Here is a 15,190-nt window from a genome sequence, read left to right on the forward strand (position 1 = left end):
TAATAAACGGGAGGCGTGACTGCTGTTAGTGACAGCTGCGGGGGCGGACTTCCCAAAGCGGAAGTGCCCAGGCACCGCGTGGCTAGTCTGTCAGATGTAAACAAAGGCGCCGTCCTTTGGATTTAAACCTAAAATAAAACACAACGCGACTTAAGTATTAGGATGTAACTGCGCCAATACGGTCTGTGAACTCTATATATCCTTGTCGCTCGCTGTCACCCTGGGCGCATCTGTTATTTAGCGAAAAATGAGCTATGTTAGCCTGCTGCTGCTTCTGCCGGCGCCCATTTCCCGCATGGGTTCGCCGAATCAGAGCCATTCATTTGTCTTTAAACAAACTGTCTGTGCTGCGTAGTGATTTATTCTTACAGCTGTTTGGGTAACGTAAGATAAACAACAGTTGAAGCCAAATATTGATTTTGAAGAGGATTCATCTTGTGTTGTTTTTGTTTGATTACGCCAAAATGACCTTTGGCCAGTCACGTGACCCGAGGCTTACACAAAAATACGAGATATTTTTCCTCTCCCTGGATTTCGCCGTAAAACATGACGTTTTTGAAGCTTTTTGGGCGACTAAAATCCGTGGTTATTGGAATGATTCATGTTAAAGCCTTACCAGGTAAAACACATTTAAATTTTTTTTTAAAAAAGTGGCACTGGCCTGTGCCCTCCGAAAGGTTTTCAGTGGTGGAGGAAGTATTCATTTCTTTTGCTTACTTAAAGTAGCTGTAGGCTTACCACACTTTACTACATTACAGCTGTGCTGCCATTTCACTGAAGTCATCATGCGGTGTGTTTTAATAAAAGCTGTCTAAAGCATACTCAGTGCCAGAAAAATGGCCCCAGTGAATGTGATTGTCATATAATCGATTATTTCTGCCCATGCATTCATGTGCAAGTAAGAAGCATGTTTGTTGTTACAGTCTAAGCTAAACTACTGCAAACTACTTTACTGTTGGGTAGTTTAATACAGTGCGACATATTTTTAAAATCCAATGATCATGTGTTTTTGTGAAAATTTTAATTTGTTTACATAATAAACAAGTAAGTATAACTGTCAAATGAATGTAGTTGGGTGGAATCTACAGTGTTCTCTCTGAACTGTAGCAAAGCAGATGTGTGAAGTGAAATCAAATGTAGATAGTCGAGTAAAGTCCTACTGTGTGTAACCAGGTTTCTCCTGTCTGCCTCAGGCACCCCCCTGGGTTGTATGAGAATGTCCCAAATCACTGAGGAAGCATGCAAGGAGGCAGCGATCTACCGCGATGCAGGGATTGTAGGTTATTGCACATTGTGTGAACTCCTCACACATTTTAATTCTTTCCAGGCAAGCCAGTAAACGCTTCTTGTGAACTCTTCTTTCAGGACGGTGTGATCATTGAGAACATGCATGATATCCCCTACTCCTTCTCTGTGGGCCCTGAGGTGGTTGCCTGTATGACGGCAGTATGCACTGCTGTGAGAGGCGTCTGTCCATCACTGCCGCTTGGAGTGCAAATACTGTCTTCAGCTAACCAGCAGGCACTGGCTGTAGCTATGGCTTCAGGTTCAGTTTTTTCATAAATCACATCATTGTTCGGCTGTATTTGAGATGATAGTCATTGGCAGGCAAAGCTTTTAGGACGGAACAGAACAGAGATCTTCAACAATGTGTTGTCGTGGCCTGATTGCAGACAGAATTTCCTACAAAACACTACATAGCCCTTTCTAACTTAAGGTGTGGTTATCAGTGAACTAAGCTGTAAGAAACTGCCTACTGTCAGACTTCCAAATCCGACCTGTATTTGACACAGTGGCTACCAGTTAGTAAACCATTATAATGTCACCGTCTGGTCATAGGTCTGGATTTCATCCGGGCTGAGGGTTTTGTCTTTTCTCACGTGGCTGATGAGGGCCTCCTGAATGCCTGTGCTGGCGACTTACTCAGGTATCGCAAACAGATTGGGGCTGACCATGTGCAGATATTCACCGACATCAAAAAGAAGCACAGGTGAGATCACTATCTATACAGTCTGAATAGAAAGGAGAACCCATTGAGCCAATGAAATGCACGAAAGACCTTAAAGCACATTTGACACTAACGAGACACCATGTCTGAATACAACTGTAATTAATGAGGATTCATACTTAATGTTGTCCGGCGGCTTAACAAAATGTCTATCTTAAAGAGAGTAATGCACATGCCCTAACCACAACGTCCCAGGTTTGATTCCAACATAGGATCTTAGAAACATGTTATACTGCGCTCTGAATAACTGTCTGTCTGTCTGTCTGTCTGTCTGTCTGCACTTCAATTCCCCTTATCGTATTTGATGTGCAGTGCAGCTGAATATTCTGCTTGTTTGCTCAGTTTAGTTTGTGTTTTCACGCCAGTCATCCTGTGAATGGTTTACCCTTCATTTATATGTCTATTTATGTATTTTAGAAATGTAAGTCATCATGCGTTTAGGTGAAGGCTAATAGAAATATCAGGGAATTCACACAGTTTAAATTAATTTAATAAAAAATGTAATTCATGTTGTTATGTTGGAGAACATATCACCTATTACAGTGTAAGGAAGAAAAAAACATGTATGGCAGATGAAGGTTAAATCCCTGTCTCTAATTGGTTATTCCTTCTCTTAGCACATGTAATTAATCATAAAGGTCACTCCATCGTGTTGCTGTAAATGAGAGAGAGATGATTGGTACGTCGTTTATTCCTCCTTTTAGAGAAAAATGTGGTTCTTTAGAGTGAATGTAAAGTAAAGTTTAGTAAAAACAGGCCCAGACCAGCATTCTACGATTCTGAGGGGAACCATTATCCTGTACGTCGTCACTGAGTGTTCCATAAGAGCTCAGACTCACAAAGAACTCCTACTTTATATTCTGAAATAAAGTACTTCATGGGTTAGGAAGTTTGAGGGACTATCAGGGTTTAGATTATTGATGCCCTATTGTTCTTGGTCCAAGTTGTTAGTCAGTCAATTCATTTGAATTTCTATTTGATTAGCCTTGGATGTGTGTTTTCCCAGCTCCCATGCCCTGACATCAGACATGAGCATTGAAGAGACGGCGCGTGCAGCAGAGTTTTTCCTCTCTGACGGAGTCATCATCACAGGAGCGGCCACGGGACTGCAGGCCGACCAGCAGGAGCTCAGAGGTAATTCCTCAATAGCTCCACACTTCATACAACCAGGAGCTCGATGCTAACTTTGATCTCACCGCTTAACAGCTTTGGATAGCCATACAGGGGCTGCAACTCCTAGTTGTTTTTCACATTGATTTGACATTGATATTTTAATGACTCATATAAAATGGTATACAAATCTAAAAGTATTCAGTTAGCAATGAAATAAAATGGAAAAGATTATGTAATTTCCCACAGTACCACAGTCTTATACTGTATACGTACTGTATAATTCATTTTAAGTCACTACCCTGTCTGTCCACCAGAGGATACCCTCACATAACTCTCTGAGAGCTCTGTGGGTAAAGAAGAGAGACTCTGTACAGTATTTCACTCATTCCATCAAAGAAAAGTGGGATGTAAAATCATTCAAACTTAAGACTGCCATGATACAAGTTCTTTACAAGTGTGTGTAAACTTCTGACCACAACTGTATATAATGTGTACCTGCACTTTTGATACTTAACTACATTTACCTGGTACAGTTCACCCAGAAATACAAATTCTGCCAATATCTACTAACCCCATGCCAGTGGAAAGTCAAGCAAAGTTTCATTGTTCACAAGACATTTCTGGAGCTTACAGAAAAGTCAGCCTTGCAGCACTCTCCTAAACAAATCCAGGAGTCCTCGGGCCAGATTAATTTGTAAAGATGTTACTTACACCCTCAACCTCAATGTAGGGTTGAGCTTGTGTGACCACTTGTGACCACACAAGGGTGTAAATAAACATCTTTCCAAATCAGTTTGGGATCTCAGGGCTTCTGGGGAGTTGGATTATGCGGTATGAGTTTATGGAGCCAAGTCCTCATCTACTTCAGTTGTTTAGGAGAATGCTGTGACAATGTTTTTGATGTGTAATTTTTTGGATGAACTGTTCTTTTAAGTAAAATATTAAATGCAGGATTTTTACCAATAATAGAGCATTTTTACATTGTGGTGGTCCACTGGAATTTTTATATTTTTCAATCACTGACTTAAACAGTAAACAAGGAAACTGTGACAAAATGCAACCAGGTTTGTTTCCAATGAGTGCCACTGGGTCTAAAGTCTGGAATATATCCTTCTCAAAGCAAGACAGGGGCTTCTATTTTAAGCAGTGTCTCCAACACGACATACAAAAAAGCTTGTAAATACTTTGAGCTATACAGGCGCACAGCCTCAGGTTCATACACGTGAGTGTGCTGTCACACACAGGAACAGACACACACACTTTACCCCAATCTCACACGTGCACTGTCTCTTGCTAACACAAGCGTGCAAGCAGCAGACAGACAGAACAACACTGGAGCTCACATGCCAGTGTGTTGCCTCCACTGCCTCCAAAGTTTACTGTGTCACAGCCTCTCATGGACTAGTCCCCTCTCACCATTTTACCAGACACTGTGGGTGGCATTCATTAAGGCTGGGGTTAGTAAGTTATTATAGAAGCATTTTTTTTGTTGTATTAGTAGAAAATATCTTAACATCCCGACAGCAATCAATACATCTAATGCTCTGTCAAATATTACAAAAATAAATCATTGTCTGCGGCTGTCACTCTGCATTCATTGCACGTGGCCAGAGTCTTCCACAAGGCTTGGTGGATTAATTGTTTGGTTATCAACAAGCTAGTCACACAACACTGGAAGAGAAAGTGCAGCCAAAATGTTCAAGTACTAACATTAGCTTCACAGCATCGAGTACTAAAAATAGCCATGTGCATTGTTTATGTACGTTATGATAATGTCAAGCGTTGTCTTCCATGTGAGATGTGAGATAGTTGGATAGGGTTAGCGATGACAAGGACTTGCTGCACTCACAGTACACTGGCCCTGAGCCAATGAAGGAGTGTGACGCAGCAGCCGCTAACCGAGTAGCACAAAGCACACAGCGCCTCAGTCAACCATCCCAGTTAGCACAAAGCACACACCCACAGCAGTAGGGACTAACTGTCACATCGGGTACTTTTTTTAAACTGAGGTTTATTCATGACAGTTATTTTGCTTGTGTTTGTATGATTTTAATATGATTTTTGACAGAGTTGTTTGTGTATGTATTTATTAGACTGAAGGAGCTAAGCAAGCATTCGTTGAGAATGGCGAACTAGCCACTAACACATTTCCCTAGCTACCAGTGAGAGCTAGGGAGCAGTCCTGTTGCTGCAGTCAGGCAGTGAGTGTTCATGTGTTCAGAAAGAGTGACTCTGAAGGGACGGAGTGAGATTTCTTTGCGGCCAGACACTTTTAAAATTAAGCTTGCACTTGCTGGTTTCTATAATCTTACCAACCCCATTTTTATTTATTTTTTCAAGATTTTTTCTGGCATAGACACCTTTATTAAGCAGTAGACAGATAGGAAATATGGGAGAGAGAGGGGGATGTGACATGCAGCAAAGGACCTCCGGCTGGAATCGAACCGGGGTCGGCTGCGTTTATGGCATGCGCTCTAACCACTCGACCACCTGCACGCCTCCGACCTCATTATTAAAGGAAATGTTGACCCAGAAAATAAAAATTCATTCATCATCAAAAACATTTTTAGAGCTTCACATCAAAACAATTTTGCAGCTACCAAAGTAGATAGGGACTTGTTTTGAAACAAAAGAAAAGGCTCCAGTTAGCTTGTCTGGGATAATCCAAGTCTCTGATAGCCCCGACATCCTGAACTGAGTTCAAAAGTTGTTAATAACAACCTTTTTAAAGCTGAAACCTTCACTGGAGCTTGCTGAGCCAAAAGCATGAGTGTGCAGCCCCTCTGAATGGGTACATTAGCCTGACTGCAAATCGAAGGGTATGTTGAATGTCTTCTCATATCAATTTGGGATCTTTGGGCTGCCGGAGACTTACCAGACTTGTTGTGTGTTGCCATTTAATGTTTTTTAATGTTTTAAATGCCATACCCATCTACTCAAGCTGTTTTGGTGAATGCCGCGACACTGCTTTGCTGTGAAGCTCCAGAAATGTTTTGTCGACCATAAATTAATTTTTTCATCTCAGGGATTTGTGTGCCCATAAAGAGTGTGTGCTTCTTTGCTTTTTTTGCAGAGGTTTCGCAATCTGTGAGAATCCCAGTGCTTATAGGTTCTGGAGTGACCTATGACAACATTGAGGGCTATCTTGATGCAAATGGGATGATCATCGGTTCTCATTTCAAGAAGGGTGGCCACTGGGCCAACGCTGTTGACCCAGAGCGAGTGAAGAGGTTCATGGGGAAGAGAGGTGACCTTGTAAAATGAGAGGTTTCTCTCATCACCCCAGTGCCTTTAATTCCATGCATAATAACTGTATGTAATGCCACATTAAAACACATACAGCCACCACCTTAAGAAAACAATATTTATTTGCAGTTTTTTTGTACATTTTATAAATACGCATCAATAGAAAAACATAATATTCAACTGTATTTACACACGAGTCTAAAATGAACAACTTGTGAAATTGTGAGAACAAGCTGAAAAATTACAAAATGGTAGACTCAGTACAATACATGGACAGTGGTTGTGTTTTATTCCTTGAGACTTGACAAGAATCTAAAGGAACATTTATCTAAAGAAATTCACAGAGTATCATTATGTCTTTGAACACCATGAATACTGTACAGGTCAATACATTCAAATCAATTCAAAATTGAATTGATTTGAATGTGGTATGAAATACACTTTAACACACTCATTACATGAACGTCTATGCTGAGGCACATGGCATGATAACATACTGAACACAACCAAGGAATTACCGATCCAAATGTGCCATTATCCAACAGCATCATAATTCCGAGCAAATTATTCTACAGGTTTGAATTTTCCATATTTGGATCAGTGTCACACATTAGTAACAACATCAAACTTTCACACACCCTACCCCTACTCATATCTAATCAATCTAAAAAAACGAAAAAACAATCAAACAACTCAACTGTTCTCATTGAATGGTGTACGTACGCTTTAATTTAAAAGTAACTGTGTGTGCTACTACTGCTTTCCAGCCTAAGGGAACAACTGTGCCATTCAAGATGTCAGGAGATCAATGTTTGCTGTAGTCAGTGGTTTCTGACGTCAGAGTTTACAGTGCAGAGGTGATATTAACATCAAAATAGAAACGTGTGTCACTGTGGTTCATGTAGCAGATTACACTGCACCAGGAAGGTGGTGAATCTCATATGCTTAGCCCTTTGTGGATATGTGTGATGTGCAACAGTGGTGGAAAACCTGAGTAATTTTCGAGTCAAGGCACTGTGTTGCACACTGGGCTTGAGACGCACCCTCTCGCCTGCACCTCCATTCACTCCTCTTTAGTAGTTGTAGAGACGCTGGCAGGGCTGCTTGAAGTGGCCGTAGCGTTTCTCTGCCGGGGAGAATCGGGTCTTAGCCAGGTTCTGCCTGTGGAGTGCGCCGCGGCTCAGCTTCTTCCACTCAGCCTGGGTCCTGGCCCGTTGGACAGCCAGCAGCTGGATGTCGCAGGGTAGAGGAATTCCCCAGGCAGCAAGACGCCAGGATATGTGCCGCCTCACTGCCACTGGCCTGGATGGACACAGATGAAGTGTTAAGAGAGATAAGTATAACCGCACACCAGTTCTGTGTGAAAGCCTCTTCTATTCTGTAAGAACCAAATGTAAGATTTAGACCACAAACGTGAGGACAGTATTGCAAGGTTTTGGATGGTTGTCATTTCATTTTTGAGGTTAGTGAGTTATATCATCAATAAGATTCTAAGTTGCAGAAATACATGTCAGCCCAATTTCTTTGTTAGCTAAACATGAAAGTTGATTCTTGATTTTGAAAACCTTAACCTTGCTCAAAGTTAGATAAGATTGATACAACTCTCGTGGCTTTAAACAAAACACTTTTGTGTTTTCGCTCCCATTTCTCAAAAGTTGAAATAAAAAGATGTAAGACTTTTTCTGTGCACACAAAAATTAACGATGTCACTCAAATTTGGTGCACAAATTTGTTCAAATCTTTCAAAATCACCTTTGCCAAGATAATCGATCCACCTGACAGGTGAGGCATACCAAGAGGCTGATTAAACAACATGATTTGTACACAGGTGTGCATTGGACTGGTCACTACAAAAGGCCAAGGTCAATGTGGACAGCACTTAATATCGGGGCTGCCTCCCAAACATGAGTGATTAATCAGTGGAGGTGACCCCAACTCAGATCACATTGTCTCAGTCAAAACACTGCATTCCCTTTTTGTCTGAGTCTTTGTACACAGAGTACTACTACACTATAGTAGTACAGGCTTGAAAACACAACAGATTGTGAGGGACTTTCCATCTTGGAAGTACAATCTCACAAGTAATGAGGCAACTATTGTAATTACTGGAATTTGGTAACACTTTGTAGTTACCAGTTTTATGCCATGAAAGCTGTTTTGGCCTCTCTTTAGGACTCTGACTTGTTTTTAGAAAAGGATGACAATACATGTTCACTTACCTCATGAACACTGATGTAAATTCAGTCTGTGTTTTTACTTTTTCATTTTAAGTAAATGTGCATGTGTAGGCCGGAGCTGTAGATGGAAACTAACCTGGAGTTGTCCTCTTCATCTTCATCAGAGCCCAGCTCCTCGTCCTCCTCCACTCCACTCATCCTGCGTCTTATCTGGTAGACAGACATGCTGGGGTGCTCAATCAGCATGTTCTCCAGAGGGTCTACCTCGGGGGCCGATAGCGGCCCGCTCTCTGTAAAAGGAACATCAGAATTCAACCAGATCAGTTTTCATTCCAGTATAAGCAGCACCCTCCCTGAGCCAAGAACGTTTTAAGCCTCCTCAGTGTGTACAACATATTTATGAACCTCTGGCAGGATCTATCTCTCACCTGGCAGATTAACAATGACCCATTCTCCCTCTTCAAACTCAATCAGCTCCTCATAAGAGTCGTCTGCTGCCTCAAAGTCATCGCCAGCACTGCCAAGCAGGTGTGACAGAATCTTTCCGATCATCATTCTCCCTCTGTTGCAATCTGTAAAATAACAGCAAGCAGGTACATTTCAAAGAATAGAAGCAATCTGCAGTGGAGTGAAAGTTTTGTGTCAGCTGATGACATTAAATTAATATTTTTAGACACTAAAGTTGTTGGTTTTTCCACCAACCTCCTCCTCCACCTTGAGCCTCTTTCACACATAAACCATGTAAATGGCTCCCCCTAGCGGCTGTCCCAAGAAACACCCCCTGCCTTCCTTACATACCAGAGAACTGCTTTGTACCAACAAGTCCTTCCATTGCGCGGCTCAGAAACCTGAGCAGTCTGAGTTAGTACGTCGCCGTGACGTGGGAGTCAAATTAGAACAGAATCATCTGAGAGAACACGGAGAGGCTGGAATTACACCGATTGCTGCGATATTATGTCATCTGTTCAGACAAGTTTCACGAAGAAGGGAGGTAACTTTTATTTATGAAGGCAGCTGACGGATCACCCTGTAACCTCACCCTGGTACTACAGGAAACTTCTCTGTTTGTTATTCCTTGGTACAGGTTCGCGTGTTATTCTGGACCAAAGATATTTTGATATTACAAATTGCAATCGTAATGCATTATTTAATTATCCTACCAACGCTAAAACTGAGATATCTAACTGTTAAAATATGTTAAAGTATGTGAAGGTGTCATGTCGGTACAACATTCACTTGTGAGATCTTTCTGTCGGCAGATCTCAAAAACAACTACAGAACACCTTGTTCCCCCCAGCTGTTCAAAATATCCTTAGGTCTACCCCAACATATATTATGGCTATAATATTCCATGATATATTACATTTATATTACAGGAATTGGTTAATATCAGCTGTTGCTGTTCAAGACAAACATAAAGCCATAAATAGAGCCGTGTTTTTCCCCGTGTCTGGATGCCTTGACAGTGTCTGCCCAGAATTTGGTGTCACCGGACCCCTCCCCGTCAACACAGACACCCTGCAGGACGCTGTCCGCCCAGCCAGATGACTGCAACAAACCCTGTCCCCGGCACAATGTCAACAGGCCTATTATCTTTATAGATTTTATAACAGAGAGAACAACATATGATGACTGTGTACCTAGATTCGTGTTGCTTCATTTCTTGGAATCACTCGAATTAGTTTGTCTTTGTGCGGTGGAGAATGTAGTCTTGATATGACATACTTTACCATACAATATACACGATATTCAGTTCAAATTACGAGCAGGCAATGACTGCGAAGACATCACATCGCCAAGAGGATTGTAGTAAGAGAACAAAAGAAAAAGGAAATCCAAGCCTCAAAAAGTCCACTGTTGATAAGCGATACATAGCAATTCACATGTTGACTCACCTGTCCAAATAAAGTTATACAAAAAGCCGTTTTCTTCGGGTGTGGACGGTGTACAGAGATGATCGAGCTACGCTGCTGTCTGTTCTTCAGAGATTGTTTTGATCTCAAAGTTGTTTATCGGCAAGAGTCCTCACTGTGTCCTCAAACGTCACCAAATCCCGCCCAGTGAGGCGGGGTGAGCGTGCGTCAGTCCCCACGTCACATGTCAACAAACCCACTACCCCTGTTCCTTACATATGTGACAGTTTAACGCTATGTACACGGCTGAGTCATCACAACTAATAAGTCCCGACTGGGAGTCAGAAAACAGCACAGTGTACAAGTCATATGTGCCATCATGGGCTACTAGTGCTAAACTCTCCGTTTGCTGCTGTATTCTGAACAGTTGGCTAATGTAGCCTATGTTCTAACCCATTCCATTACCGTTCCAATACATTCAATTATTATGTTTATAAACAAATATATGAGCGAGTAGATTATGGTAATGCCAAACACGCTGACCCCATGTATAACTCTCGAGCAGATTGGTATTTTATTGGAACTCTACTTCAGTTCCAGATCATAACCTACTCCAAACGCCAGCCATTGCCTTGCTTGCTCTGTGCGCACGCGCAGGCTACTTTGAGGCATTTCAGTAATCCTAGGCGCAGTTTTAATGTTGTCTAAAAAAGTTTGGTAAAAAAAAATCTTACAAGGCAGAACTAAATAGAACCATTCTGAAGCTAATCTTTGATTCTCATGCATTTTCAATCAAAATGTGGATAAAGCCGTGCAATTACCGCCTCAGCTCACGTAAGTCTCGATTTTCCTTGTCCCGCTCACGAAGATGCTGTTTGTGTTTGCGTTAACTTAAACTCCGCAGTGTAACCTGAGTAGGAAAGGAAGAACTCTGTCAGGATAGACGTTTTATTTGTTTCATTGCTTTAGCCAACATGGTTTACACTGCTAAAGGAAATCAGTTTAGACTGGCATATGTCTGTGCGTTTATGGGTTTTGTTGAAAAGAATCATCTTGTGTCGATTCTTTGTTGTATACTCTCTGATATATTGTGTCAAGCAGGAAGTCGGCGACTGCTGATTCCCATCATACATTGCAAATGAACGTTTTGAGGAAAGCTGAATGCATGTGAGGAACAAACATCTCTTTGCTCATTCGGGGGAGGATTACAGGTAAGATTGAAAGTAATTGCAACAGTTATACACTTGTGAAAGTCTTAAATCTCACCATGAAAACAGGAGAAGTGAACTCAAGGTGCTTGAAGTCATGTTTTGTTAGGAATAGAATAGAAACGAAACTTGAAGTAGAGTTGATTTTAATCTAACCATCGTTGACTAAACCCAATGGCCTCTATATATTTACTTTATCTTGTCTGAAACCACTTTAAAGACTATACTTGTGCTTAATTAGTTTATATTAAGTTAGTTTATATGGACCTTCCAAGTTTATGCCAGTAACTTTCCTTGACTGCCAAGTTAACAAATAAAACTTCCAGGCCCCACTTCATTTATAAACCTTGTTGTTTAAAAAAAAATAAAATGTTGCCAATCGTAAATACCAGTTACATTTTGCACTGAGATTTTTGAGACATCTAAGTTGGCAGTCGGCATACACATTGTTAAAGCATCACGTCATTTCACTAAAAATCTAGATTTCTTCAAACATATTGGGGAAATTTAGTTGACTCGACTATATCTAATAATGCATTGTTATTGTTAATATAATTGTTGTTGTTATTTTAATAGCTGTTATGTTGGCTATGTTGAACCTGAAGTAAAAGTGAAACCATATTTACAAAACCCTACCTGATGCACCTTTTCTTCTTCCTGGTTTATAACCAATCCAGTTTGTCTAGGTCTACCTGACATGAGACTCTAGACTGCTGCATTACAGTAACATACAGTATATATTCATTGTGCCCTGAGATGGCAAACATGATTTCTTTGACCTCAAAGTTGCAGGACTGTTGGCTGGATTATTTGAATTTACACCACTTACTTACAATATAGCATGCCAAAAGAGCGTTCTTTTGTATTTTAGGTAGGACCTTAAAGTAGAGTTGACTGTCCTCTCTTTCCTATCATGCCAGTGTCTCAATGCAGGGATGGCTCCACGAGTGGATGATGTCATGCGTCTGTGCTATGAAATATCAGCTCACGATCAGATCAAGGTCGCGGTGAAAAACTCCACCAAAGGAGCGGTGGTGGCAGGAGGAACTGCCTTTGTAGGCGGGCTGGTTGCTGGACCTGCAGGGATTGCTGTGGGTAAGAATAAATACTCAGATGAAAATGTGTGTTTCTGAAACCTATTGCTGAAGGAGACATTACAGCTGCCTGATCAACAGGTCCAGATACAGCCCACACTGACTGGGGGCTTTGAGATATGTAGGGTCCCATTACCTTGAAGGAAAATACAAAACCTTGTGCAGGCTACAGAGTAGGGCTGGGTAATATATTGATATAACTGCTGAAAAGAATAAAGGGAAAGCTTTAATCACACCTCAGATCTTGATGATCAAATTGTTCAAGTAGAAAATCTTTACTGATCTTGACTGTACATTTTATATTTGATGAGAACAAAATGACGTAACAACCACCAAAATCATCAACCCACTGAGGGCTGGATTCAAAATCACACCTAAATCAAAGTAATAATTGAAATCACAGGCTGATCCAACTCATAATGTGACACAGTAGTGTGTATGGCCACCGCATGCCAGTATGCTCTCCCAACATCATCTGGGCATGCTCCTGATGAGTTGGTGGATGGTGTCCCTGTGGGACGCCAGACTGTGGCGGTACCTGGCATTGTCGGATGCACCGATACGTAACATCCCATAGGCACTCAATTTGATTTAGGTCAGGGTAACAAGGGGGGCAGTCAATAGCATCAATGCATCTGTCTTCCAGGAACTGCCTACACCAGGAAGGGCCCACTACAGCAGCGTAAGGTCTGACAATTGCTCAAAGGATTTAATCCCGGTACGGTCATTTTGTAGGGCTCTGGCAGTGCTCCTCATGGTCCTCCTCACACAAAGGAGCAGATACCAGTCCTGCTGCTGGGTTGAGGCCCTGTCCAGCTCTCCTTGTGTAACGGCCGGTCTCCTGGTATCTCCTCCTGCTCTTTAGACTGTGCTGGGAGACACAGCAAGTGATGTGGGATTATGTGCTTAGATTATGGATATCATTACTTTGCAATATGACTTAACCATTGTCTTTTCCCTGGTTTTAAAGGATGCATCACAGTAATTTGATGTAACTTTCTGTACTCGCCAGATACTTGCCTTTACGCCCTTACTTAGTCATAGCCACATTACATTACACTGCTCCAAACTATCAGAATTATATGGGTTTTTAAAAAATCACTGTTGGTTAACCTCTAGTAGACCAGATCATTCACAGATAAGACCTTTTAGAGTACATATATATAAAATTTGTGTGTACAGCCGTCATTGATGCAGGTTTACCTCATAGTAGCATGGTAGCATGGTAACATGTTTACATTGGTAAGAATGAGAACAGACACTCTTTTGACCTCTAGCAGTGAAGCATTTTTTTGCTCCGGTCATTAATAGTAATGGACAATTTTCTGTACCACACTGAAGTAAACTGTTGAACTTTAACGAGCAGTCCTGTGGATTATTTATGATTTGGATGAAGACAAAGGGAATCGTCAGAGCATCAAGCTGAGGCTTCATTCAGTGGAAACCTACAATTGAGTCATACTGAACCTGTAACTACCCTCTCTGTACCAGGTGGAGCAGTCGGCGGTCTCTTGGGCAGCTGGCTGACCAGCGGGCAGTTCAGGCCTCTGCCTCAAATCCTGATGGAACTGCCACCTAACCAGCAAAAGAAACTCTATAATGATGTTGCAGCTGTCTTAGGCAACATGGACTGGATGGACGCAGCCCAGCTCATCACCCTTGTGATGGGCAATGCCACCCTTCAGCAGCAGGTCACTGCTGCCCTGCTGAACTATGTTACAAAGGAACTTAGAGCAGAGGTGCGTTATCAGGACTGAGTCATGGTTACACATGGACTTTTCAGGATGGTCCCGGCTGCCAAACAGAACAAACTTTTATACTATACTTTACAAACACTGGACCGTCATCATAGAATCCTACCTGTGTTACTCAATAATGGATTGATAGTGAAGGATTTCACTATCAATCCATTAGAATATCATCTTTATTCCCGCACTCTGTATCAGGGTGTTTTAATACACCTATCAGCCAGAACATTAAAACCGCTGACAAGTGAAGTGAGTAACAATGATCATCTCATTACAATGCATATTGTGCTGGGAAAGTAAACATTGGAAGCTATTGTGGTTTTTAATTGTCTCCTTTTGTAATTATTTTATCATTTAAAGTTTCTTAAATCTGTAAGCAAGAATTGCTGCAACAATTCAATGAGCTCAGACAATTTTAACATACTGCCTCCAAAGGTCAGTTATGATCTTCCATGCTGAAACTTTTATTCCATAACCATCTAATTAAGCTTTTATAGTTCAAATAACACACATGTTGTCATATTAAATGTGACCAAGCCCTTGTAGTGATACAGTTACTATAAATACTGTAGTCTATTCAAAAGAAGCCCATTACTACCTAGGAAATGGAGAGATAAGGTTACAAGATAATATAAAACTATAAATCCTGCACTGGGTAATTCGTTTGTTATAAATTTATAAAATGATTCATGTTAGGTTGGTTATAAAGATATGTCAAACATTAAAACTGATGATGAAATAAT

At 41.3% G+C, this 15,190-nt stretch overlaps 3 protein-coding genes across 6 annotated transcripts; 2 read left to right on the forward strand and 1 right to left on the reverse strand.

Annotated features, from left to right (window-relative positions):
• Nucleotides 1-63: 63 nt before the first annotated feature.
• On the forward strand, nucleotides 64-6,475 carry LOC115580648 (uncharacterized protein F13E9.13, mitochondrial). Of its 2 annotated transcripts, none has more exons than XM_030415197.1 (6): nucleotides 64-181; nucleotides 1,194-1,276; nucleotides 1,366-1,546; nucleotides 1,840-1,990; nucleotides 3,015-3,142; nucleotides 6,195-6,475. In XM_030415197.1, the coding sequence occupies exons 2-6, from the start codon at nucleotides 1,211-1,213 to the stop codon at nucleotides 6,383-6,385; spliced, it is 717 nt and encodes a 238-aa protein (XP_030271057.1). In that variant the 5' UTR covers nucleotides 64-181; nucleotides 1,194-1,210; the 3' UTR covers nucleotides 6,386-6,475. The 2 variants fall into 2 exon arrangements, with proteins under 2 accessions (XP_030271057.1, XP_030271056.1); XM_030415196.1 differs by lacking the exon at nucleotides 64-181 and adding an exon at nucleotides 274-619.
• LOC115580649 (tumor protein p53-inducible nuclear protein 1) lies at nucleotides 6,472-10,598 on the reverse strand. The gene is made up of 4 exons (XM_030415199.1): nucleotides 10,440-10,598; nucleotides 8,973-9,116; nucleotides 8,681-8,834; nucleotides 6,472-7,669 (listed from the first exon to the last, which is right to left on the reverse strand). The coding sequence occupies exons 2-4, from the start codon at nucleotides 9,097-9,099 to the stop codon at nucleotides 7,441-7,443; spliced, it is 510 nt and encodes a 169-aa protein (XP_030271059.1). The 5' UTR covers nucleotides 9,100-9,116; nucleotides 10,440-10,598; the 3' UTR covers nucleotides 6,472-7,440.
• On the forward strand, nucleotides 9,340-14,777 carry LOC115580650 (protein C19orf12 homolog). Of its 3 annotated transcripts, none has more exons than XM_030415201.1 (4): nucleotides 9,340-9,535; nucleotides 11,496-11,608; nucleotides 12,526-12,700; nucleotides 14,191-14,777. In XM_030415201.1, the coding sequence occupies exons 3-4, from the start codon at nucleotides 12,541-12,543 to the stop codon at nucleotides 14,454-14,456; spliced, it is 426 nt and encodes a 141-aa protein (XP_030271061.1). In that variant the 5' UTR covers nucleotides 9,340-9,535; nucleotides 11,496-11,608; nucleotides 12,526-12,540; the 3' UTR covers nucleotides 14,457-14,777. The 3 variants fall into 3 exon arrangements, with proteins under 3 accessions (XP_030271061.1, XP_030271062.1, XP_030271060.1); XM_030415202.1 differs by having other exon boundaries at nucleotides 11,503-11,608; XM_030415200.1 differs by lacking the exon at nucleotides 9,340-9,535 and adding an exon at nucleotides 10,996-11,231 and having other exon boundaries at nucleotides 11,499-11,608.
• The last annotated feature ends 413 nt before the right edge of the window (nucleotides 14,778-15,190 follow it).

The sequence above is a fragment of the Sparus aurata genome, chromosome 4 (genome assembly GCF_900880675.1).
Source record: "Sparus aurata chromosome 4, fSpaAur1.1, whole genome shotgun sequence".
NCBI lineage: Eukaryota > Metazoa > Chordata > Actinopteri > Spariformes > Sparidae > Sparus > Sparus aurata.